At 39.7% G+C, this 25,125-nt stretch overlaps 1 protein-coding gene across 2 annotated transcripts; it reads right to left on the reverse strand.

The window, feature by feature from the left end:
* Positions 1–14,529: 14,529 nt before the first annotated feature.
* Positions 14,530–24,646, reverse strand: LOC134642878 (aquaporin-4-like). 2 transcript variants are annotated; one of them, XM_063494929.1, is made up of 5 exons: positions 24,486–24,646; positions 21,045–21,492; positions 20,747–20,911; positions 19,319–19,399; positions 14,530–15,733 (listed from the first exon to the last, which is right to left on the reverse strand). In XM_063494929.1, exons 1-5 carry the CDS (start codon positions 24,518–24,520, stop codon positions 15,491–15,493), a joined length of 972 nt encoding a protein of 323 aa, XP_063350999.1. In that variant the 5' UTR covers positions 24,521–24,646; the 3' UTR covers positions 14,530–15,490. The 2 variants fall into 2 exon arrangements, with proteins under 2 accessions (XP_063350999.1, XP_063351000.1); XM_063494930.1 differs by having other exon boundaries at positions 24,455–24,564.
* Between the last annotated feature and the right edge of the window lie 479 nt (positions 24,647–25,125).

The following is a 25,125-nucleotide window of genomic DNA, read 5'->3' on the forward strand; positions in this document are numbered from 1 at the left end:
TAGAACTTTAGAAAAAGGTTTAAAACTTTTCCGAATTAAGTCAAAGCTATAAGCAGAATGCAAAGAAACTGCTACTTATTATGTTTATGTTCAAAACCGTGTCAGTGTTGTTATAAAGAGATATTAACTGAAGAGGGATGAGAGCCGGGCCGCACCTTAATGTAACACCATTTTATACCACAAGATTATGCAGCATGAAAATGTGAACTGTTTTAACCAGGAACATATTTACAGGGCTCTTATTTGCAGTGGGAGATTGGAAAATGTCATTTGGGTCAAATGACCCGGGACCATGACAGAGAAAAACAAAGGCTCTTAAAAAAAGTCAAAAGTCCAGCAACACAACTTGGTGAAAATATAGACTGCGACTATATCACAGACTGCCATGAGAGTGGGATGCACGAAGCCAAAATTGATTTCTTCAGTATTTTTTTCAACAAAATAATATAAATAGATGTAAAATTGAACTGAAGGCATGGATGTGAGTCTGTCACCTCTGAGGATTAGGCTGTAAGCAGTGCTTCAGGCTCGGTGGTTTGCACTGTTGCCGCACAGCAAGAAGGTCCTGAGTTCAGTTCCACTATCACGTCGAGGTCTTTCTGTGTGGAGTTTGTGTGAGTTCTCCCCGGGTACTCCAGCTTCCTCCCACAGTCATGTAGTTAGTGAGGATAGGTTAATTGGAAATGCGCGAATTGTGTCTGTCTATGTGTTAGCCCTGTGACAGACTGGCGACCTGTCCAGGGTGTACCCCGCCTCTCGCCCTAACACAGCTGGGATAGGCTCCCGCCACCCTGAAAAGGAGAAGCGGATGGATGGATGGATGGATGGACAGTGCTTCAAGATGTCACATCTTTCAGTTGTCAAAGAAAGATGTTAAATAGAATAACATGTAGGTTTTAAAAAAGTTTTAACAGCTTCTCAGACTGATGTGTAAAAAGTAATTCCATTAATTAACTGAGTGACTTTAATTTGTATCAGCGACAGAACTCAGCCTCTCGTTAAATTACAGACAGCAAGGTTGGCAGTGATATTTCAAACTGCGTCCTTGTTCTTTGTGGTGTGAATAGCTCCAGGTTTGTGCATCTATAAGCATGTACTGCATCGGCATGCAGAGCAAGCTCGTGCTTTGTCTTAAATGAATGTCTGATATATTATTAATAACCTGACAAACTACTGAGTGGCCTGAGGCAGCACATCCAAATATAAGCTGAGACAAACAGAAAACCCACAAACACTGAAGCGGGGGGTAAAGTAGTGCATGTATGTGTGTATTTTTATAACTAATTTGTCCCTGTAGAGAGAATAGTACAAACTTGCATTTGGGATCCGATATTTGGGTTGATGGTGAAAGTGGTCAGGACTCTGATACTAATCCATCATCTAATGATTCAACATCTTGAGTTAAACATTAGCTATGATCAGGTAATGTGTTTTGCATAAGTGTCTAAAGCAGTGAAATGACCTTGAAATATCTGCGTGGAGTCTTGATGGGAGCTGGACAAACAGAACACTTTGAAGTCACAGTTTAAGTCAGCGCAGCTGTGCGCAGAGACTCACTTCACTGAAACACAAGTGAAAGAAAAAAACATGCAGGGGTCATAGAAATGTGTATAAAATAAACAGTCATATTGTTCAAAGCATTCACACATCCGCCTTCACAAGCATATGAACCTGAGTGACATCCCATTCTTAACAGTGTTGACCCAGCAGTTGCAGCTATCGCAGCTCCAACTCTTCTAGAAAGAGCTTTCCACGTGCTTTAGGAGAGTGTTTATGGGCCCAACTCCCAGTGTTGGGAAGGTTACTTTTAACATGTATTCCACTACAGATTACAGATTACATGCCCCAAAATGTATTTTGTAACATATTCTGTTACGTTACTCAATGACAGTAACGTATTCTGAATACTTTGGATTACTTAATATATTATCATGCTTTTTTACAGCTACATGAATGTACTATTGCTGTGTGATTTATTACTATTACTGAAGGTTACTCTCCATACCAATACCAACTAGATGTTTAAATCTTAATATAAATGAGTAACAGTAGGTGGACATTAGGTAAGGCTGCACTTTTTGCAGCGATCTCGTATAGAAAACTATTCCGCGCGTATATAAAACAGGTCCGCGGCTCCGAACCGTAGTAAAGGGACATCTGGCTAATACGTCGGGTTCGTGTCGGGCTCGTAGCTGAAAACTAGCTTTACTTTGTTGTCTGGGTCAAGTTTGCTAGCGAGAGACAGAGAGAGGCGTTGAAAGGCTGCTCCAACGGAACTTATTGTTTCAGAGGAAAACACGAACACAGTGTACAGTCGAGTCTTAATAGCTTACTTACAAATGGGCTCGTCAGGCACTCTTCTTGGCTGCAGTGGTTATTATTATATTTACATGCTTCCAGCTCCCGTTTCTGCTCCGTGACAGCTCGTACTTTTCCTTTTTCTCCCTCCCTCGCTCACAGACACATCACGGGTACGGCAGTCCATTCTCCCTGCAGCACGGACTACACTGCCCATCAGGCTACATGCTTTAGGGCTATGCCTGTAACACTCTGCCTGTTACCTTCATATTAAATCATTTTAAAAAATATTTCTTCACCTCATTATGAGACGCGAGATTGAGACACAGGCATCAGAGCCTCTTAATGCGTGTTTTGTTTGGGTTTCCACCGGCGTGGAATTACCAAAAATAGAGAGAGCATAGCCTAACATATGAAACAGGAAAAGACCGCCGTGTAATCCATTTATTTCAACAAAGTAACTGTATTCTGAATACCACCTTTTTAAACGGTAACTGTAACGGAATACAGTTACTCATACTTTGTATTTTAAATACATAACGGCGGTACATGTATTCCATTACTCCCCAACACTGCCAACTCCTGACAACAATCCCACACCATAATCCCCCTTCCATCAAACATTACACTTGGCACAACGCAATTGGACAAGTACCGTTCTCCTGGCAATCACCAAACCATGACTTTTCTATTGGTGTGCTAAAAACCTTCAAGAGGGTGTCCGTGATCCGTAACTCCAGAGAACACCTCTCTGCTGCTCTAATGTCCAGCAGCAGTCTGCTTTACAACAGTGCATCTTATGCTTGGTACACTCTAAAAAAAGATCTGCTGGCTTAACGTAAAAAAATTAAGGTAACAATTTGCATGGATCTTTTTAAGTTACTTCAGCTTAGCCACTATAGCGTAAATGCCACAAGAGTTCTCTAGTTAGGCAAACTCTATTCCTTACGTACAAACAACATGATTTGCTTTGTCCTCTACAAGCTTAATTAAGTTGAACCAACTTATTTTTAATTGTTTAAAAATTACTCCATTTAGTTATTAAAACTTATTTTTTTACTTTTATTCTACTCAGAAATATCCATGCAAATTGTTACCTTAATTTTTTTGAGTACTAATAACTTACAATAACTTATAACTTACAATTATACAATAAATTACACATTGAAATTCCAGTTTTATGATCAAACTGTTTATTAGAACACCAGTCCACCATTCCAGAGTCATTGACATATCAATAGCAGACAAAATTGTTGCCTCCATAAAATAAATGACATAAAACACCCCTGTAAATCTGTCTCAAAAAGACTGAACATTTTGACAGTCATGCTCTGATTCAAGTTTGTTTGTGTTAAAGTGATAGTTTAGGTTTTTTTAAGTATGAAGTACATTGTGAGTGTATTACACACAGTAGACAGCAGTCAGCACATTCCTGCCGACACGCACGATAGGCTCAGTTTGTTTGTGTGACTTTGGTAAATCTGAACTAACCCGAACTAACACCAAAGTCACCAAATAACACAATTACACTTACTGATCAAGGCAGCAGGAGACCAGCAACTCCTGTGTGCTGTCAGGTAAAATTGCTGTTTTTGTCCATGGACGCTGGTGGGCCAGAGCAATTGAAACAACAAGCAGTAGAACTTCTCTTTCCTCACAGAAAAGGCTGTCTGATAGCAAAATAAAGCAGTAAACATATTCTTGATATAATGTACATTTAAACTGACATCAGTTTTATTAGGATGGAGGCTCATCTTGCGTGCCGGTGGCCCCGTCTGCTTCTCCGTAGGTGGAGCTTACTGACTGCCATCTACTGTGTGTAATACACTCACTATACATATGTACCTCATACAGCCTCACTTCAAAAGACCCGAGCTATCCTTTTAAAGTGCATTATTTTGAACTAGGTGTACTTAATGCTCAACGCTCAACTTTACACCTACTGCCTACTGTACAGTATGTAACACAACACATTGCAAACAACAGTGGAACATTTCCCGTTTAATTTGAGGATAGCCTCACTCTTCACATTTTTTAGTACAACAGTTTACTTTTTAGTGACATTACCTTAGGACTGGCTTTCAGATCATCCAGCTCGAGGAATATCTTTTGAAACACTTCAAAAGTGTTTTTCAGTTCTTTTGGGTAGCTGAGGTTGAGTGCATATATCAGCCCCATTAGCAAGGCACAGGCTCTGGGTACATCCAGGTCTGCTAGGACTTCTGTTCCTTCAAGTATGATCCTTGCGCTGGCTGGATCAGACGTTGTGCCACCTCTGGTTATAATCTTCATCACTTCATTGGTAATATCCCCGCCACCATCCTGGTAGGTCAGAATCAATATAAATGTTTTAAGTAATCATACTTATACATGAGAGTAACACAAAATAGGGCTGCAACTAACAATTTTCTCGATTATCTGATTAGTTGTTTGGTCCAGAAAATGTCAGAAAATGGTGAAAAATGTCAATGTTTCTCAGAGCCCAATATGATGACCTCAAATGTCAAACATATTCAGTTTGCTGTCATAGAGGAGTAGAGAAACCAGAAACCATTCACATTTATGAAGCTGAAACCAGAGAATTTGGACTTCTTTTTCTAAAATAATTACTCAAACCGATCAATCAATTATCAAAATAGTTGCCGATTAATTTAGAAATCAATTAATAATAGATTAGATCGTAGCTCTAATACAAAGTATAGTCATGTCTGATTTACCTGCTCTTTGAAGAGATCCTCCTCCTTTTCCCTGAGATACACCACTAAGCCACGGATAGCGACCTCTCGCCTTCTCTTCACAGAATCGTCCTGTGAATAAGAAAAAGAATGTCGAACTGCTCTTCGAGGAGGATGGGTTTTTGATAATTACATCCAAAAAAAAAAAAAAGGATTGACTTTATATATGGCCTGAACTGTACCAATTATAGATTTCCAGTGATAATCAAAATAATGAATTGATCATTTCAAAGAGCCATTTCTCTGAAATGATCAATTCATGAACTTGAAAAATCCAGGTAACAAATAGAAAAACTGCAAAATCTTGCAAATTACTCTGCCAATCATGATCCACATCACCTATAATTTCTTTTATTATTAAGTATTTATAGTTTTAATTGATATTTGTGCCTCAAGCTCTAAACAATAATTTGACATAGTTGCGTTGTAAACAGCTACCTTTTAAGACTCAATATCACCTATTGGGAAAAAAAAAGTGGATTATCCTATTTGAAATAAACTACATTTCATTCATTCATACCTCTAGCAGCATGTTCTGGATGCGCCGAATGCGCATTTTTGCAGCCCCTCCTCTTGAGGACAGCAAGGACATTATTTTCTGAGAGTACTGGTCCAGCTTTGCCATGAATGTTGTCTCCAGGTTAACAGTGGTGATCCTTCTGAATTCTTGGTTTATCTGTATAAAAAAAAGGCACAAATAGGCACAACATGTTAATGTATACAATTTACTTTAAAAGAATACATACTGCAAATTATCTTATGGAAAAATATTTACCTGAACTGCATCAAAAAGAGCAGGCCATCTTTCTTTCAGGTCATTGATTTTTGGTGCTTGATTGACAACTTCCTGCCTGCGAATGGAGAATGTCTTCGCCATTTTGTCACTGATGATCTGACAGTTGTCCCTCTTCCTCACTTCACTGAGGAGCTCCACTCTTCCATATTCCAAACTTTCTTCCGTTTCTCCTTGTGGGTGAGGAGGAAACACAGGAAATCCTTATGACATTAAAAGTTAAAACTATGTATATTATTTTTAGTGTTGAGTTTCTCCTAAAAGTTGCTTTATGTTTCCAAATCAAAGATATTTTTTCTTAAGTGATACAACTGCGCTTATGTATCTGCAGTTAACACCCAAAAGAGCAAAATTATATTTTATGTGCTAATGCACACTCAATGTAATGTCATTAAAACAACTAGTTTATGAATGTTACTTAAGATCTTTCCTGTGGCGTTTCTACAACATGGCGTTCGCTTCCTCGCCCGCATTTTTTGACTGAACTTTGACACAGGCTGTTCTTCAGCTAGGGCTCAATTAACAAACTTCAATCTCACATAAAAATAACTCTAGGACTTAAACATCAAAATGCATCGATGTTAAACCGAATGTATACTCAGTAACCTACATTTGTTTAGTCATGAATGTAAAACGGCCCAGCCTTTTGCTGGTCAAACCTTCATCAACGCTGCAACGATTTCAAAGTAGAAAGAAGAAAAACGTGTATTACCCTGTCTTTGCAGAGTTAAAACTACTGCTACAGAAGCTCAGTGTCAATTAACACCATTTGGCTGCCACCGTAAAACAAAACTTAACAAAGACTAATGTTACGGTCGAATTACTTCACAAGTTAGCCAGAAGTGTAACGTTACTAGCTTATCACCACCACTCGCCGAGGAAGAGTTTAGTGTTGTGTAAAAAGGATTTCTTGCAGTGCGTGTTGATAGAGTTAAAGTTAGAGTTATTAGCTGCTGTGAATAAAACAAGGCAAAAAATTGTACTCACCACAAAGCTTTAACGTTTGATAACGTTCTGTACAAAATGGCGCTTCTCCGCTTTCTCTCTTTGCCTCCGTTTCTTTCATCAGTGGTCTGAGAGCACAACATGTCCGGGCAAGTCAGCCTTGTACTCAGCTTTTAAAGGACGCTTACGAGATTTTTAAGTTGTATTAACTGAATACACTTTCATGTTAAGTTAACACAGAAATGTCTGTTCAAAATCGATATATTACTGAGCTAAGACTGTTTTCTTTATTTTCATTTCGACCAACTCATTAAATTAAGTTATCAACTGATTACAATGTGTACATGCAACAAACTTAATTTTTTATGCAGAAAAAGCTATTGATTTTAAGCTTTACTTACTAAACCCATGAATCATTTTTTAGAGTGTATTGCACTTGTTGATGGAAGGCTTGGGTACAGCTGCTTGGCCAATCCCATCCCATGAATCTCTCTATGCACTGTTCTTCAGCTAATCTGAAGGCCACACTAAGTTTGGAGGTCTGTTGCGATTCACTCTGCAGAAACTTGGTGACCTTTGCGACCCATGCGCCACAGAACGGCTCAGCTGATGCTTTGATTTTATATGCCTACCTCCTGAGTTCCTGTCATTCCCAATTGCTTCTACTTTGTAATAATATCACTAATAGCTGACTGTTACTGCTGATGAAATTTCGTGATTGGACTTGTGCAAGTCCTGGAATCCTATCACGGTGCTATGCTGGAATTAATTGAGCGATCCGTTCTTTCACAAATGTTTATAGAAGCAGTCTGCATGCCTGCAGGCTACGTAAGTGCTTGGAACACCTGAATTTGATGATTTGGATGGGTGAGTGAATAGTTTTGGCAAGAAAGTGAACATAAATGTCATCCTGAGGAAGGGAGGTTTGTTTGAAGTTCACTCTTTTTGCATGAGTCGCAGTGTTTTATAAGTTTTCATCTTTTAATTATGTTCTTAAGTGTGTTTTTAGTTCTTATGGTTTATTGCATGCTTTTATTGTGAAACCTGTGTAATCTGTGGCAAGGGAGCGTTTGGATCTCTGCTAGATGAACAAACGTTAACGACTGCTGTCAAACGAAGAGCAGCGGTGGGCAGAGTTGAGGGCTGTGCCCACCTGGAGAGTTTGGCACTGAAGTACAGGACTGAAGAGGACGTGTGGGGACGCTGGCTGCTTTAGTATTTTACAGGGGCTTTATTGGACTTTTAGTGTTTTTAACAATTTGTGCAGATTCTGGCTACTCGCTGATGGATTTTTAGAATTTTATTTTTATATTGTTATATTTTAATTCTTGTTGCCCCCTGGCCAGGACTATTTTTATTGTAAATAAATTACATTTAGCCAGTCAATTTTTTGCTCTCCACCCACCTAGAAGGGCTTTTCTCTTCCAAACGCACCAACCACATAAAATTAAAGTCAGCCTTCACTGGGTGCCATAAATTTTCCTGAGCCACAGCTCCTCGCTCCTTCACGGCTTTACTGTCATGAACCGTTGAGAGGCATCAAGTCAGGACCCAAACACAGGACTCCGAGACAAGGGAATTACCTTCATCTTTATTCTTTATTACTGCACTTAGAAACTCAAAGTAAATACAGAAAAAAATGCAAAAACTCTAACAAGGAGCTGGAAGCTGGGAAACAAAAGCAAACGAGGTACAAAGAGACAACGAGCAGATGGAGACTGAGGACTAAAGTATACGCAGGATAAAGAGAGGAAGGGCAGCAGAGGAAGTAAAACTAAACACACTGTACGCATGAAACGAGACTGTCAAAATAAAACAGGAAATACGCTAAAAAAAGGGCAAGATGAAGACTAAGCGACACAAGCTTGACACTGGGACCACAGAGAAACAGACATGAGAACATGACTGACTGGGAACATCAAGCAAAGAGACAAAAGACAAAACAAACATGAAGACAAGACTGAATAAACATGGAAGGTGGATCACAGAGATGATAAGGTGATAACAGAAACCTAAAGACTAAATGACAAAACTAAGAAGAAGACCTGAGAACACCAATATAAATATAAAGGGGTCACACAACTATAATAACCAAAACAGAAACGCAACCTCAGAGTATTAAACTGGAAACAAAAGTCCAAACACATAAACTCTGGATCACAGACCAGGACCATCACACTTACACAGGTTTGGGCCTCCTAGTCAGTCACAGAGGAGTTCTCCCTCCACATTGTAGAATTATTTGGTCACTGAGGTTATTTTCTCTATTTTCTTTACCTGACTGCTTTGTTATGTATCAGCACAATATAAATAAAATTATAATTACTCCTCACCCTTTAACACATAGTTTTCACTTGGGGTGTAGTTCAGGAGGTAGAGCAGGTCATGTGCTGATCGAAAGGTTGGTAGTTCGATTCCTGGCTTCCCCAGTCTGCATGCCAAGTATCCTTGGGCAAGATGCTAACCCCCACTTGCTCTCCAATGCATCCGTCGGAGTATGAATGTGTATGAGTGTATGTTAGTTTAGTTTTGAGTGTATGTTAGTTAAAGCACTAACAAAGCATAGCGAGCTGGTGTGAATGCGGCGTGTTGTATACAGCGCTTTGAGTACTCCAGCAGAGTAGAAAAGCGCTGTATAAGAATGAGTCCATGACTACACATCAGCAACAGCACAGATGTTCCAATAATATGTGATGTGTTTTGTTAATGTGGGCAGTCTCTTCAATATGCACCCATAAGATTTATAAGGTAGGAGCAGTTTGGTGCTTTATTTGTGAGGCGACTCAAAACTCTGCATCTCGTTTCTGGTTAGTGCAGTTTTAATGAGACCGTTTTATTCGTTCTCTCCAATTAATTAAAATGAAGCGACAAGGATTTAATTTTTTACACAAATAGCCGAGAGAGAGAGAGAGAGAGAGTTCAGGAGAGTCTCTCTCTCTCTCTCTCACACACACACACACACACACACACACACACACACACACACACACACACACACACACACACACACACAGAGTTATTCAGAACATAGAGAGCTGGTTTAGTCAGGCTGCAGGGACATCTAGTGTTCGACAGGAGCACCTACAGCCATGTGGATTTCCTCCACTATATTTTATACATCCCTTATTTTTTTTATGAATAATCACTTTTATCATTATTACACTGAGAACATCCTGTAGGTCTTTTATTCTGATTTGAGTTGGGAGAGCTCGATTTTATATTAGCAGATTTATAAGTACATTTTTAGTAAAGTTATGCAGAATCACAGTTTTCTGTTTCTTTTTTTCTCGTTTTTTTCCTTTTTTATAACTACAAAACTTTTACTTTTTAACTTAACCCTTGATATTCTGAACCACTAAATAATTGCCAGAAAATTCATTTTTTTTGTTAATAGATTGTTTATTAAAGCCTCTGACAATATATATATATATATATATATATATATATATATATATATATATATATATATATATATATAAATAACTTAAGTTCCATATATGATTTTTAATTTATATCATTTGTGCTACATCTGGCATTTCATTTGCAATTTATTGCTTAAAAATGTATTTATTGCAATTTATTTGAGTTTTTCAGGGGTTAAAGAAAATCACATTGATGATGTAGAAGTATCAAAAGTGTACAAAAATCATGTATCACATGTGGTACATGAGATTTTACAGGGTTAATTTTTACTTTTGAGCTACTAATTTGAGCTATCCCTTTGTTTGAGCAACTAATGATAAGGCACCAAAGGAAAAAGCAAACGCTTCAAAAAATGCTTCAAAACATCACAACAAGCGAGCAAGGAAACAAACAAAGCTCACAAAACACAACAAGAATTACTTAGTGGAGACAATACGGTGATGGAACAGCAGCAGACAGATACAGTGTTACAGTAACAGCTGTTGTGATTGAGTATAAATGAAATTGAATTCATTTGAATCATGTGGTTCTGACTAATCCCACACAGACACGTTTATTTAAAGCAGACAAACATATTCAATCATTTCAAAGTAAACCATACCATAGAAATAGAACAATACAGGCATAAATGTGATTTTTCTGAGGTCTGATTAATGTCCAGACAAAGAGTTTCAGAGAACAGACAAGCTTTTAAATGTTTTCACAGATGTTTTATCATTTCAGGCAGCAATTAACGATTTGATAGCAGCTGCTTTGCCGTGCTTTGTTAACCCAAGACACAGCGAACAGCGGAACTGACAGTTCTGTACTATATTTAAAAATTTTTTAAAATCAAGTATTCATCCATCTGTGTGAAGCAGAGGGTTGGGTGCTTAGTGATAGAGTCATGTAGTACATTTGAATAAATAAGCCTAAAATAAAAACCAGTGGTGCCTCTGTAGGTGCAGTTTACACTAAACTGGACCTCGGTGCCTCGTTCTGTACCTGAGAACGGTTTTAATGTCTAAAACTTTTGTAACTTTCAACTATGCAATCATACTCATGTACACACTGAGTTTGACTCTTTACTTTTTCTGTTAAGTCACCTCATTGTGAACATCACAGTGAAGTATCGTTCAATGAGGAGAGATCATTAGAAAGACTTGAACTTTATTAATGTATAGAATTCAATTTGAGGTATTTTGTGGTTAGACCCCAGAATCCCAGCAGTGACAGGGATAAAGGCAGGACCCCACTCCCACCTTCTTCCCAGGACGTGGGTTGCACGGAGGTGACTGAGTGGGAGAATGACAGATGCACACTGAGATTTTAAAGTACGCGGAGTGAAGGCTGATCGGCCTAAAGACGGTCAGCAGAAAGCTGATTGGAGAAGTCACAGTCGTCTTGACAGCGTGGGAAAGTGGAAGTGATGCAAAGCTTAGATTAGCTGCCAACACCTGGGAAACAGACAGACGAGTGACTCTTCCTTATTGAACTTGCACATAAGCTTCATTATGTTTATAAAAGCAGTGTGGACATGATGGATCATTTGTTCCTGAATGCCTGATTTCTAAATCCTGCAGGTGCTTTCTTTTAAAATAACACAGATTTGTTTTTGATGTGACTGACAACATCTTATTCTTTGAAGCTAAACACACAGTTCCAGGATTGATTCCATCACTTGGTCAGTTTGATCAGGTAAGGATAAGAATAACAAATATGTTATTTATTCTATTTTTGGCAAAGAATTTTTAAATATTTAAATACATACCAGGATTGTCAGATTGAAAACGCGTTTTTATTCACTGGCTTTTGACTCAGTGGCTAGCTGACTTGTATTTGCCTATATTTTATTGTTTTCGCTATGTTTATTATTTTATCGTAGTTATTATTCTTATGGTATCTATTATGTTTCTATTGTTCAGCACTTTGGTCAGCCTTGTGTGTTTTTAAAGTGCTATATAAATAAACTATGATGATGATGATGATGAAATACATGGATTTCAATATCATAAATTTTTATTATAAATTATGTTTAGGTGCACATTGTCTAAGACAGTTATTTATTGTGCAATATTTATCAGCAATACATGAGTGAAAACACATCCAACAAATATTCTTTTACACTTCATAGCCTAGAGCAGGGGTGGGGAACTCCAGGCCTCGAGAGCCGGTGTCCTGCAGGTTTTAGATCTCACTCTGGGTCAACACAGTTCATTACCGGCCTCTGGAGAACTACAGCACGTGTTGAGGAGGTCATTTAGTCATTTAAATCAGCTGTGTTGGATCAAGGACACATCTGAAACCTGCAGGACTCCTGCCCTCGATGCCTGGAGTTGGACAATCCTGGTTGAGAGAATGAAACTTGTAAAGCCGAACAGCAGTGCTCGCTGCTGTTGTTACCAACAGAGGGCAACAGTACACCTGTTTGCTTTGAAAGCTGTGGCAATAACAACACATTGTCAGTACAGCAGTGACGAGGTGACCATCTTTTAGGAGCATGTTTTACATGCCAGTATTATATTCATACATTAAAAGAACTTTCTGTGCTGAACTGTTCTTCAGAGATTTATTGCAGAGTTGTTAGAAGTACAATCTTTTTAAATTTGCTTCCCTCCCATCAGCACAACAACTCACGCTGACACATTTTTAAATGCAAACTTAATCTGTTTCAAGCCTCAAGGCCAAACTTTACACATCGCAGTTTTTCATTGATCGAGCAGTTTGGTGTTCTGCTCTGTAATGAGTGTTGCAGTCTCACAGGGCCATAAGAGGCTTTACTGCTATATTAACTCTGATATTAACAGTTTATTTTTTCAGTTTCTTACAGTTGAAATGAGGCCACCATGCAGTCCAGTCAACTGGTGAGCAGTGCTGCTTAGTAAATCCAGCTCATGTTCCAGACTTGAATAAATGTAAAAAGTGTTTAATAGATGATTACACTACAGGTACAGTGTGGATGTTTCAATGTCATGAGCAGCTCCTGCAAATTCAGCCCAAAACGACAAAACCAAGACTGCAGACATTAGACTTCAAGACAGAAAATAAGATTTTAGAGCAAATCTAGAATTTACCAGCAACGACTGTGGTTTACCACAGCGAGTACTAACAGGGACCAGAAACAGAGACCACGTTACCCCCATAACAGCTTCACATCAAAGGTTCTCATCATTAGCAGGTCTTGAAATGAGTTAAATACAACCTCAGGTGAACAAAACACACGACATGTTACACTCTGTCATTATATATTTAAAACTACACATTGATTGTGTAGTTTTATTATCAAGTGGGACCAAATCTGTAAAAGCAGAAGTTCTGGTAGTTTGAATTCAGTTGTTCGTGCTACCTCAGTGCCACGGAGGAAAGAGCTCTTATCTTAGAGAAGCCGTCGCTCCTTCCTATCAGTCGGGGAAAGGTTATGGCCTTTTGCAAGTAATTTGAAATCCATCGTCTTATAGTGAGAAAGTCTGTAGATTAGAGGAAAATATTCATTCTTCTCACAATCTTGTGAATCTTCTCAGCGGTGGACTTTTCAGAAAATTCATCCTAAGTTCAGACTGCACCATTCTTGGAGAAATTTCCAAAAATAAAAAACAACAACAACAAAAAAAACCAGTGAAGTGTTGCCAAACGGGAGAACGACTCTTCTCTCTAAAAACATGGCAGCACAGTAAAAGTTTGAGCAAACCACAATGTGAGACCAAAGTCATTTGGCCGTAACACAGAGCACCGTGTTTAGGGACTCAAACACTTCATATGAACTGTGAACCACGGCCGTGGTGGAACGAATGAATAGTTAGAAATGCATAAATGAATGAGCCAAAATTCCCCCACAACAATGTAAGAAGAGTCATTCAGAAAACCTCAAATTATTGCTGTTAAAGGTGTTTCTAAAGCCACTGAATCAGGAGGTGTGCTGGTGTTCTTACACTCTGCACTTTGACTTCGTTTTTGTAAAATAAATAAAGATGTGGCACAATGTAACATTTGCTGTCATTGAACTGAGGTTGTATTTAAGTCATTTAAGGTCTGCTGAGGAACAGATGATGAAATAAAACATTTCCTTGAACTGACAGAGGGTGTACTTTTTTAACCGTGATTTATCGTCCTCTTATACTAAAAAGCACTCGACTCCCACCTTGTACCTCCCATTCCATGAAGTGCATGTTTTCATCATGTTTGTGAAGAAGCGGTCGAAACAATATATCGAGTTCCAATTTTGGACAGTTTTCATGGTTTTGATTGTAATAAAATACTCACCATGAAACCCTTTAGGGCCTCGTCCACAGCGATATGAGGCATAAAGTTAGCAGCAGCAGCCTCGTGAGCCGTCTGTGCTGTGCCCCCAGCTGAACTGAAGCCAGTTTCTGTTACAGTGGGATTAATAAGAATTGGAGCTTTACATATTTTTGTTGGATAAACTATGAGCCACATTTCCTTCTGCGGTGCTTCGCCTCTGGTGGCGAAGCACTGTTTCCCTTTTCAAAGGGGGTCAAATGTCCAAATCTGTTTTTATGTGGTATGCAGTTTTTTGTCTTTAGCGGTGAAAAATCGATGAGGCTCCACAGGGCGTCGTCTGTCTTTTTTGTTGAACTTGATGCTACTTTAAAAGAAGACTGCAACCCCCTGATGTTGTGAGCACAACAGAAAGATCAGTGAATAAATTAAGATGGCCTCTTGAGGTTATGAAAACTTAATGTTGGACCCTAACAAGTATTGTTAGCTGCTTACATCATAAAACACTGGAGTGGGCGTGCTGTGAGCGCTGCTGTGAGCGCTGACTTTTAAGCGTGTCAGTGTTTTCTGGCAGAAAGTCAGCATAAATGACATTCAGACTGAAGACGAGAGAGAATCAGAGAGTGTTTGGTTTGCAGGGAGCTCAGCACTAACTTTATATTGCATCCATATTACCCGCAGTGTTACTGAGGGTGGGACAAGGTTACTTCATGGTTGCTGTTTGTCTTTCACGTCCTCAGTTTTCCTGCGTTGGAACGCTGCCACACACTCTACCCTCGCTTTTCCTCAGATGTGACACTTCCCTGAAAAGAAAAACTTGAAATCCATATTACATGAGCACAAACACACGCTTTCAGCAGTTTCTTTTTATTTACAGTATTTCTTTTGAAAACCTTGCAGCCCTTTACTTAAAACTAGCCAACACAATCTTTTTGGTTGCCAAAAGAAGAAGCCCCCCCCCCCTCGTGAAGTGTTCAGTCTTCCTGCTACAACCATGACTGTTTTAATGCGCCCATCTACAGGAGCAGACGAGAGCAGACTCTGCAGCATTTGGAGCATTGGTGCTTTCTTTTCTTTGTAGTCACACAGAGGACAGCACCTCCCCAGACACCTCCCTCTCCCTCCTCTCAGCTCTTTCTACATCCATGACAGTGAAGAGAGGCTCCTGGGCCGTGGCTGAATCCTGTCGTTGTTTAGCAGCAGTGAAGGGCGTCTTCACGAAAGTCTCAGAGAAACGTTTCTTCACCTCTGGGTCGGGGCAGAACAGGTATTCATAAAGAGCTGCAGCCAGGGTGCCACCCATTGACGGACCCACCCAGTACACCTGGCACATAGAAAACACACAGAACACACAGGTGATCCTGAGGATGCTCAAACTAAGGTCTACGCTCTCATTTCCAAAGAGCTCGGGGACTCTCAAAACAACATAGACCAAGACAACAAAGAATTTTTCAAATCAAAGTAATAAATTTACAAGAGAAACTTGTTTTAGTAAAGGAAGGATATTTCCAATTTTCAAGGTAAAGTTCAAAAGGAATTCACATATTTAACTCCTGAAGTGCTGAGATCAAAGATCATGTTGGAAACAAAGTCACAGGATCAACAAAATTAAATGTCTGTACAAAATTCATAGAAAAACATCCTACAGTTGCTGAGATATGCAACAGTCACATGATGATACTTTATCAGTCATTAAGTGCTTTTTCTTCTTTTTTAGTAAATAACAAAATCAAACTTTGTGTAAATGCCATGATGTGCTGCTGCATCACTGTCTCAGCTTACAAAACAAAAACACTGGAGCAGAGATTTGTTATAGAAAAGAAAAAAACAGAATAAATAATGAGACTTTAGTTTTCCTGCCAACTCACTGAGTAATGGTCTCAGGCCGCATCTAAGAAAAGTGTCGGGCAGCCCATTATTGCCTGAACCAGGCCACTGATGTAAGTGAAGATACAGAGAGAAAGAAAATCCACACAGAAAGACAAAAAGGACAAAGTGGTGCTAACAGCTGAGAGCACTGTCATCTGAACTGATGAGTATAAACAGCATGTCTGACAGACACGCGGCGCACACATCTCTGCTCGGTCATCAGGTGCTGGACTGGCAGGCAGTGTTTATTGTGATAAATTATAAATTCAAACTGATGAAAATATGAGGGAAAAAAGACATTTAAAGGCTGTACTTGTTAAAGTAGAGCAAGAATTCATAACTTCTCATTGATGTTTTTCCTGCTGCTTGGCTGATGTATCCTGCAGCGCTGTGACACAGAAATATAATGATCAATCAATAATTAATCCAGCCCAGATCCTGTTTTTCACGTAGGTGGAAACAGATCAAATAAACCACTTAAGAGAAATTCTAACTTCACAATGAACTCGTTTCCAAACTTCTGGTTTTGGAGCTCCGAGCAAACATGTACAGACTGTCTGCAGCATCTGCCTCCAGTGCTGAACTCAACATTTTCACATTATGTCCTATTATGTGTTACACTGTGAATTTTTGGCTTACTGTTCCTGCATGCCAGCGTGGCAGTGTGGTGCAGTGTGGTGCAGTGGGAAGCATGGCTACGTCTCACTAAGAAAACCCCAAATCCGATTTCTTTTGGTCAGAAGTTTGCAGAGATATTTGAAGAGGAAAATTCTGAAATTCAGTTCAGTTCAATTTATATAACACCAAATCACAAACACAAGGTGCTTTATATTGTAAGGGAAGGACCCCACAATAATATGGAGAAAACCCCCCAAATTAAATAACCCCTGTGAGCAGACGCTCGGTGACGGTGGGAAGGAAAAGCTCTTTTCTAACAGGAAGCCTCCTCGGGCAGGGCCAGGCTCAGGGATGTGCAGCTATCTGCTACAACCAGCTGGAGACGAGGGAAATTTACACATAAAGGCCAAAAATGTCTTTAGAACAAAGTTTTAAACTTTTACTTTTAAACCAAGTCTAAGTGTTGCTTAGACGTCAGGCAAAATAATCTTTTCAATATGTTTCAGCAGGTAGAATATGATCGGGTTATCCACTGGTTCGTTCAGTATTTTATGACTTTTATGGCTGTTTTATTTATTTTTGTTGTAAATGTGCCATTTTATTCTTAAACATCTCTGTGGCGAAGGTGTGGTCCCTGGCGCAGCTGCAGGGGAGAAGTGGTGCAGTGAGCTCAAGGGGGCGGTACCGGGAGGCAGGTGAGCCACAGGTGGTGGCGACTGTGTGATGACAGTGTCTTCTTTCTGTTTGTCTATATAGTGACGGCAGAGAGAGCTGGACCGGAACAGACTGTTGCCTGTGCAGAACTGTCAAATAAATACAGAAACATTGTGTGTATCGCATACTTCACAATCTCCTTCTTTGGTTTCTTAATTTTAAAAATCGCTCCTTTTAAAGTCTGGAGGGGACGTGACTCATCCATACCAGAAGGTACACCGATGTTTGCTCGAAGCACAGTCACTGAACTGTCTAAAGTTAAAACTAAAACAGCAGTGACATCCAATTCAGCGACTGCCATGTTCACGATGCCAGCCCCACAGCAGCAGGTACACAGGTAAAAGTGCGAAGGCAGAGGAAATGAAAGAGAAAGTGTCTCCCTGTGAAACGAGACAGTGCTGTGTGAAAATGATGAGAAGCAGAAAGAATATCAAAGCTGTACAAAGGAGAGAGACTACAACAATCTCCAAGATCAAAATCTAAACAAGAAATGACTTCAAAGCTGAAAGAACACACAAAGACCCAGAATACTAACGAGGCATCGGGAGCGCAGATTCATTTCAGAGTTTCTGTGCTTGTTGTCGAAAAGAGCTCAGAGAGAATTCTTCTTTGTTGTTGGAGAAAAACTTTCCAAACAAAAAGCTGACATTGGCCACATTGGTACAAAATTCCCCATCACATCCAAAAATGATTGAAATCATCAACACTAACAGAATCAGCTGCAAGATGAGTTTGATATCAACACAATCTGATGCACAAATGACGTATCATCACCTCTGATGTATGAAGCGAATCCAAAAGTTATTTTTCTTATGTTGCTTCACTTATCCAAACATAATCAATCAGGTTCAGCAGTGACACAAAGGTCGTTATCACCTCGATCAGCTGAAGGTCTCTCAGTTTAGTTATGAATGTGTCGAAGTAAAAGAGGCGGCCTTCAAAGCACGTGAGCGATCACACACATGGACAGGTCTGCTGTGAGAACACGGCCATGTTTTACAAACCGAGAACAAACTATAATATTAGCAGAGGTTAAACACACAGCGGCTGCTGCAGAGCAAAGGCCTGCTGTCAGCTGTAACCTCGATGCCGTTAAACCGTCTGAGAACGATTAAAAACAGGAAAAAAACAAGAAACAACACAACATGTTATAAATCATGTATATAAAGATGCAAACTGTAACAGGTAAACACAATCATTTATATGTATCTGCATGGAGATGTCTCCAGTTTAGCTGTTGTTTCAGCTGCTATGAAGACTTCCTGTAAACAGCACTAATCAATGCAACTGTGTTTCCCTCTCTGGTTAATACATTTGTACAGCTATGTGTTATTTATCATGACTGGTGAACTGGACCATGACATTAGCTAAATGTTAGCTGTGTCTTGCTGCTGTGTGCTGCCTTGCAGATAGTGTCAAACAGCATGCCTGCTGCTGGAAACGATGCTATAAAAACAAAGCATTGTGGACCAGACTCTTAGTTAATGACCTGAAACTCCTACAAAGCTCCATAAAGCTGAGGGCAACTGCAGATTCTTCTTGAATTTATGGCTATAACTATTTCCACACATTAACTGTGTACGTATAATTTCTGAAAAATATTTGGGACTGAAATTACTTTCAAAATGGCTGGGTCAAAAGGTGCACTCACTCTGTAGCTACAGAAACCAAAGCTCGGCATTTTGAATATTAATCAAAATGTTGTTACCCAGTGGTTTTCCCAGGACCATGTGACCATCGCTGGGCCGAAGGACCGAGCAGGGTTCATACTGGCTCCAGTGAAGGGAATCTGAGGGAACAGTCACAACCAGGCTATGAACCTCACAAACAAAACTGTAGCAATCAGCCTTAAACGTTTGAGTTAAAGACAGCTGGGCTTCGTTTTAGGAGCCTGAAGATGCTTCAGCTCTCACAAGGAGTGGTTAAATACCTCCATCAGCTTCTAGAACTGGAGAAGCTTCTTGGACAAGCAGTGAAACGTTTTCATGAACTTAAGAAGAAGGTCAGCTGCCTTCAATTCAAGCACCGATGACTACTGTGAGCTGGAGGACTGACCTGTCTCTTAAACTGATGAAAGACATGATCTACCAAGTTTTGTCACATCTGGCACCATCCTGTTCTCCTGACTTTGTGAAAACACTCAGTAACCATTCAGTCGTCTAAGCCAGCGGTCCCCAACCCCCGGGCCTCGGACCGGTACCGGTCCGTGAGTCGTTTGGTACCGGGCCGCGAGAGTTGAGGCTCAGGTGTGAAATGTATGCTTTTCAGGGTTTTTATCGGTTTTCAGCGTTATTTCATTATCGTTTTTATCGTTAACTCGGTTTTCCTGGGTCTTTTCACGTGTGTTATGAATAAATCTTCTTTTTTCGGTACCGGTACTAGTTTTATTTTGTTGTATTTATCCGCGACACCTTAAAGGCCGGTCTGTGAAAATATTGTCGGGCATAAACCGGTCCGTGGCGCAAAAAAGGTTGGGGACCGCTGTTCTAAGCAACTGACTGAGGGACTGAAATAAGCCAATCAAAGTGCTTTCACTGTCCACACTAACAGTCACAGCAGAGTGTTCACTGGAGTCTTTTACTGGAGCTAAATGATATACATCAATAATGTAAATCCTATATCTACACTATAAATCACACAGTTAATCACATAATTGAAGGTTGGCTTTTGTGTCTTCATCACAGCTGCAGTAATGTGAAAGACTAAACTGGACCTTCCTCTTTATGGTGTTGGTTCCTTTTTGAATATTTTTGCTTCTGCTTAAGAATTATTACATAACACTTATGAATTAACACAGCATGTATGCTTCAGGTTTTCCATCAAACCAAAGGGTTACGTTGAAGTGTCATATCCACTCTGTGGTTCTTCCCAGCAGACACAGAGAGTAGAAAATGACAATGTTCTGACGAAAGTGTGCTGTTGTGTAACTGAGTTTTGAAAAAGTAATCTTAAACATGTGCCACTTCACAGTAGTGCTAATAATAAGCTGTTCATGATTACAATGACAACTGAATTTCTCTCACATCACGATGAATCAGTGCAGCGTGCTAAAAGACAAGAGCCTCAGTCGGTGCAGGAAGCAAGTTATCAGTTATGACGTGGATGGTAACAACTACACAGGTGTCTGGGTACTTACAGCAAACAGATGACCAACACAAACAGAAAGGCCGATAGCCAAAGCAGATGAACCTTTGAGATCTTTACGTTTGTGGTCACAGGTGGCAAAGATGGTGAAGATCAGCTGAAAGGTGATGAAGAGTTCTACGACCAGGGCGGTACCCACAGAGATACTTTCATTCACCTGTGTGAGTAAAACACACTCACGTCAGCATGTAGTTAGATTAATATATTCACAGGCAAAAGGTCGGTAGTGAAGAATAAAACTGTCACACATAGTCACACATTTAAAGACACACATGCCAGCCTGCTCTTACTTCAGTGACTCCCATCCCACCCCTAACAGAGGCTGGGGTGATCCCGTACAGTACGGCCGCCCCGACTATGGCTCCCACACACTGGGCCAGGAGGTAGAAGACTGCTTTAGCCAGGCTCAGCTTCCTGGTCACAACCATGGCTACCGTGACCGCTGGATTGATATGAGCCCCACTGATGTGGCCGAAGCACCGCACCATGGTGGCAATAGTCAGGCCAAAGCAGAGAGAGATGAGCACGAGGTCGGGGGGGTGGGGATCCTCAGTGCCCCAGTTGATAGTTGAACCGAGACCAAGCAGGACAAAGATCAGCATGGCAGAGAACTCAGCCGTCACACAGCGCCAGAACTCCTTAGTCCAGATGCCCTTAAAGGCAGTCATAGCTTTGTCTTGAGTGAAGCACGATGGAGGCCAGAACTGAGAGTGTGGTGTACAGGGAAAGCAACACCTCCTGGAAGAGAGCGTAGAGAGAGAAAACACGCTGTGAGAGGGGGTTGTGGCCTTTTAATGGGGAGATAACACATGGACAATGTGTTGGTTTCAAAATGGTCACGATGAGTGCAGGTCACCTGGATTTGAAAAGAGAGCAGAGAGAGAGAGTAGAACAGGTTGGCCACCTCATTTGTTAGTTTTGAGCTTGAGTGGTTCTGTGCTTGCACTCACTGTGGATGAAATCTTTCTTTGCTCTGCACCATGCCCTTAGCTTTAATTTGCTTTGTAAACTGTGTGTTGTGCAGCAGAGTAGAAGAAGGTGAATTTAATTTGACTAAAAGAAATTAAATTCACTTTCTTCTACATTCAGCTGAAACAGATGAAGAAAAACACAATCCTGCGTGTCCCTGACAGGAAAGCACACTTTCTTATTCACTGCAGATAAACAAGTACACACTATTCAGGCTGAGGTGGTCTGAGAATTACTTTTCAATGCAATCTACAAGGATGGAAATGCTATATTATATTATATTATATTATATTATATTATATTATATTATATTATATGACTTTTCTTCTCATGTCATATTAAGACTGCATTCTGAACTGTTAACCTGCCTAATCAAGATTTAACTCATCAAGCATGGCTCGAAAAGTATGTGGATGTTCTAGTTTCTGAAAGTGTGATGTTTTTAGTGTTTGTCCAAGTAAATAAATAAATAAATCACAAATCCCTACCCTGGGTAATGGGGTAAGGGGACCAGGTGCATGTTAACAAAAACAACATTGATAATATTTACTAAACAACTTAATATGAACTAGATTTTGACTCGTGGCCTCATCATGAGATGGTGCTTCCAGGTAACTAATAAGGAATATCCCACTTAATAGGCTTTATCAACTTCCTGTGCTTTAATGGTGCATACCAGATTAACAAACTAATGTTTTTTGTAAATAGTTGCAGTGAGAAAATTACACAGTGGGCTTTGAGCTTACAGAGCCCTTCAGGGCGTGAACCAGTGTGGAGAATTGCCCACTCTGCACAGTTGGTAGTCCGCCCTCATTTCTATTTTTAGCTTTCAAATGCCTTTTAAATTGCTATCTGAGCTTTTGGATTGATTGCATTTGTAATTGACCACACAAGGATGCTGTATACAAAAATGTATTTACTGCCATATGTGTGCTTAATTACATTATGATAAATGACCAAAAACTGCAAATTAATGCATACAAATTGTAACGGTGGGACAAATGATGGGTCAGTGACTCTTCTGGAGGGTTAATCCAACCCTGCAGATAATTAAAAAAGATAAAAACCATGGGGAGCGATCCAAAGATCCACTGTCTCATTAGCTTCTCTAATTGGTTTCAACCTAGATTTTCATGAATTTATTTTAATGAACCACATACTTTGACATTAAATCAATCTTTGCTACAGACGATAAATGACTGAAATCTAGCTTTTTGGTAATAATGTTTAAGCATATACACTAATAACACCTGACAGCCACAGATCTGACACACATGGCCAGATCAGTCTTTCACCAAGACTCTCAGACTCATTTGTTTGTAGATCACAGTGGTTTCTTTGTCTGTTTGATCTATCTGGGAACAATGTGATACCATCCGATCCAAGAATTTCACACAGTGCAATAATTGTGTGGGCCTCTTTTTGATTTTGTAGTGTGTGCACAAAAACAATGCTACTGTCATACATTTGAAGTTTATGTGGAATCCGAGTACAGAAAACATTTTAGATGTTATGTACTGTTGTGTGTAGCTATATTTAGTAAAGTTACCCCACAACATAAAATGTAAATTGACATCAGAGTTTATGTAAAATCAGAGGTTTTATTTTATTTACTAGACATGCTATGTTTTAAAAAAGCTTGTTAGATCTTAGATGCAGTGTAAGGAGCAGAGCTGAAGGCAAAACTTTCAATGCCCAGCTATGTTCCAGCCCTCACAGTGGTTATGAGTTCTGGGTGCAAAATGAACAAGACTGCAGATACAAACCATAAACAGAGTTTCACTGTGAAATCCACTAAAAAGTTGATGTTGACAAATCCAATTAGCAGATCCTTGACAATCCTTTTTTCTGCTAATATTGAACATATCTTCTACATAATATAATCTAAAAGTAAACATGAAACCCATAAAATTACCAGGAAAGTGTTTAGGTCACGGGGCAAGAAACATGAGCCCCATAAAACTGGAACTCTATTTGCAACCGCTGAGGACGCCCCCTGCTGGCAATTCAAAAGTCTCGCGGCACTTTTGCCTCACAGGAAGAAGGTCCTGAGTTGGACTCAGCCATCTGGCTGTGGAGTTTGCGGGTACTCACACTAATATGTAAATGTGATCCTTTTTCTTCAAAAACAAATAAATTCTTAATTTCTCAAGTTAGAAAACGTTTGGTTTTTAGCACTATTAAGCTTTTAATGTGACCTACAGTAGCCCGGTTTTTATTTGCCAGATTCCCAGTAGGATTATTATTTATTTATTTGGAGATGGAACAGAGAGGCAAACACTTAGGATTAAATGATTATGATGCAGGTGTTTGCCTTTCTGTTCCATTAAAAATATCCTTTATTCCTATAAGTTTGTCATTGTTGCTCCTTCATTATTTATACAATGTAAACAGAAGAGAAGAGACATGAAAGCCTTCTATCGCTTCTCAACAGCAGCAGTAAAAATAATAATAATGATAATAATTCATTTTTTTCTTAGCAGGAATAATTGAATATCCAGTATAACGAATTTATATTAAAACAAAATAAGCAGTAAAATAAGGATGTAAACTAATGGGATTACAACCAACAATATTATTACCATTAATGGGCATTAATGTGAATATATATTTTAAAACAACCTAAGTTGAAAGTACCAAATTGATATTTTTCAGCAATATAACAGTTTGCTCTATAGTCAGTTCTGAAGGCTAAAACCAAATGTGTCGGCCCAAACAAAACGTTTCCTACCGTGTTGTTGCAGCTCCACGCGTGTACTCACCTCAGGCGCTCCAGAGCCCCGCCGCTCTCCGTCATGACTCCACCAGCAGAATGGGTGTTTCTGGCTTTTATAGCGGGGCTCTGTGCGTGAAAGCACAGTTCGTCTGTTAGTGATTAGGGTCTAGCTTGGCCTGGTCTGACCTCGATGGGCAGAAATGGCAGAAAAATGAAATGACTGTGGAGTGAGCAGGGGCGTTTCCAACATTTTTCTGTGGGGTGGCACAGAAGGGGTACAGAGAAGGGCTGGGCTCTCACTCATGCGGATTTATTACATGTCCAAGAGTCTTAGGTAAAATTCACAATCCTACAGGAAATATGTAAATAAAATAATTGGGAAGTTATTTGGGAAATGACATAAGGAAATTTAGTGACTTTGTCCTGTACTGGTCCTATACATGGTCTTGTACCACCTCCTTGTACTACTGAGGTTGACACCTGTATGATTTCTGTTGTGAACTGACACTTTATAAATAAAACTGAACTGTACTGAACAATTAATGTGAGTTTTATAGTGCACAACGAGCAGAAAAGATCAGAAAGAGCATGCAATTCCAGCCCAGACTTACAGTTTTATATTCTCAAAGCCATTTGTCCTAAAAGGCCGACCAAAAAACACTGACATGAAACAATGAGAATGATCC

The sequence above is a fragment of the Pelmatolapia mariae genome, linkage group LG15 (genome assembly GCF_036321145.2).
Source record: "Pelmatolapia mariae isolate MD_Pm_ZW linkage group LG15, Pm_UMD_F_2, whole genome shotgun sequence".
Classification (NCBI taxonomy): Eukaryota; Metazoa; Chordata; class Actinopteri; order Cichliformes; family Cichlidae; genus Pelmatolapia; species Pelmatolapia mariae.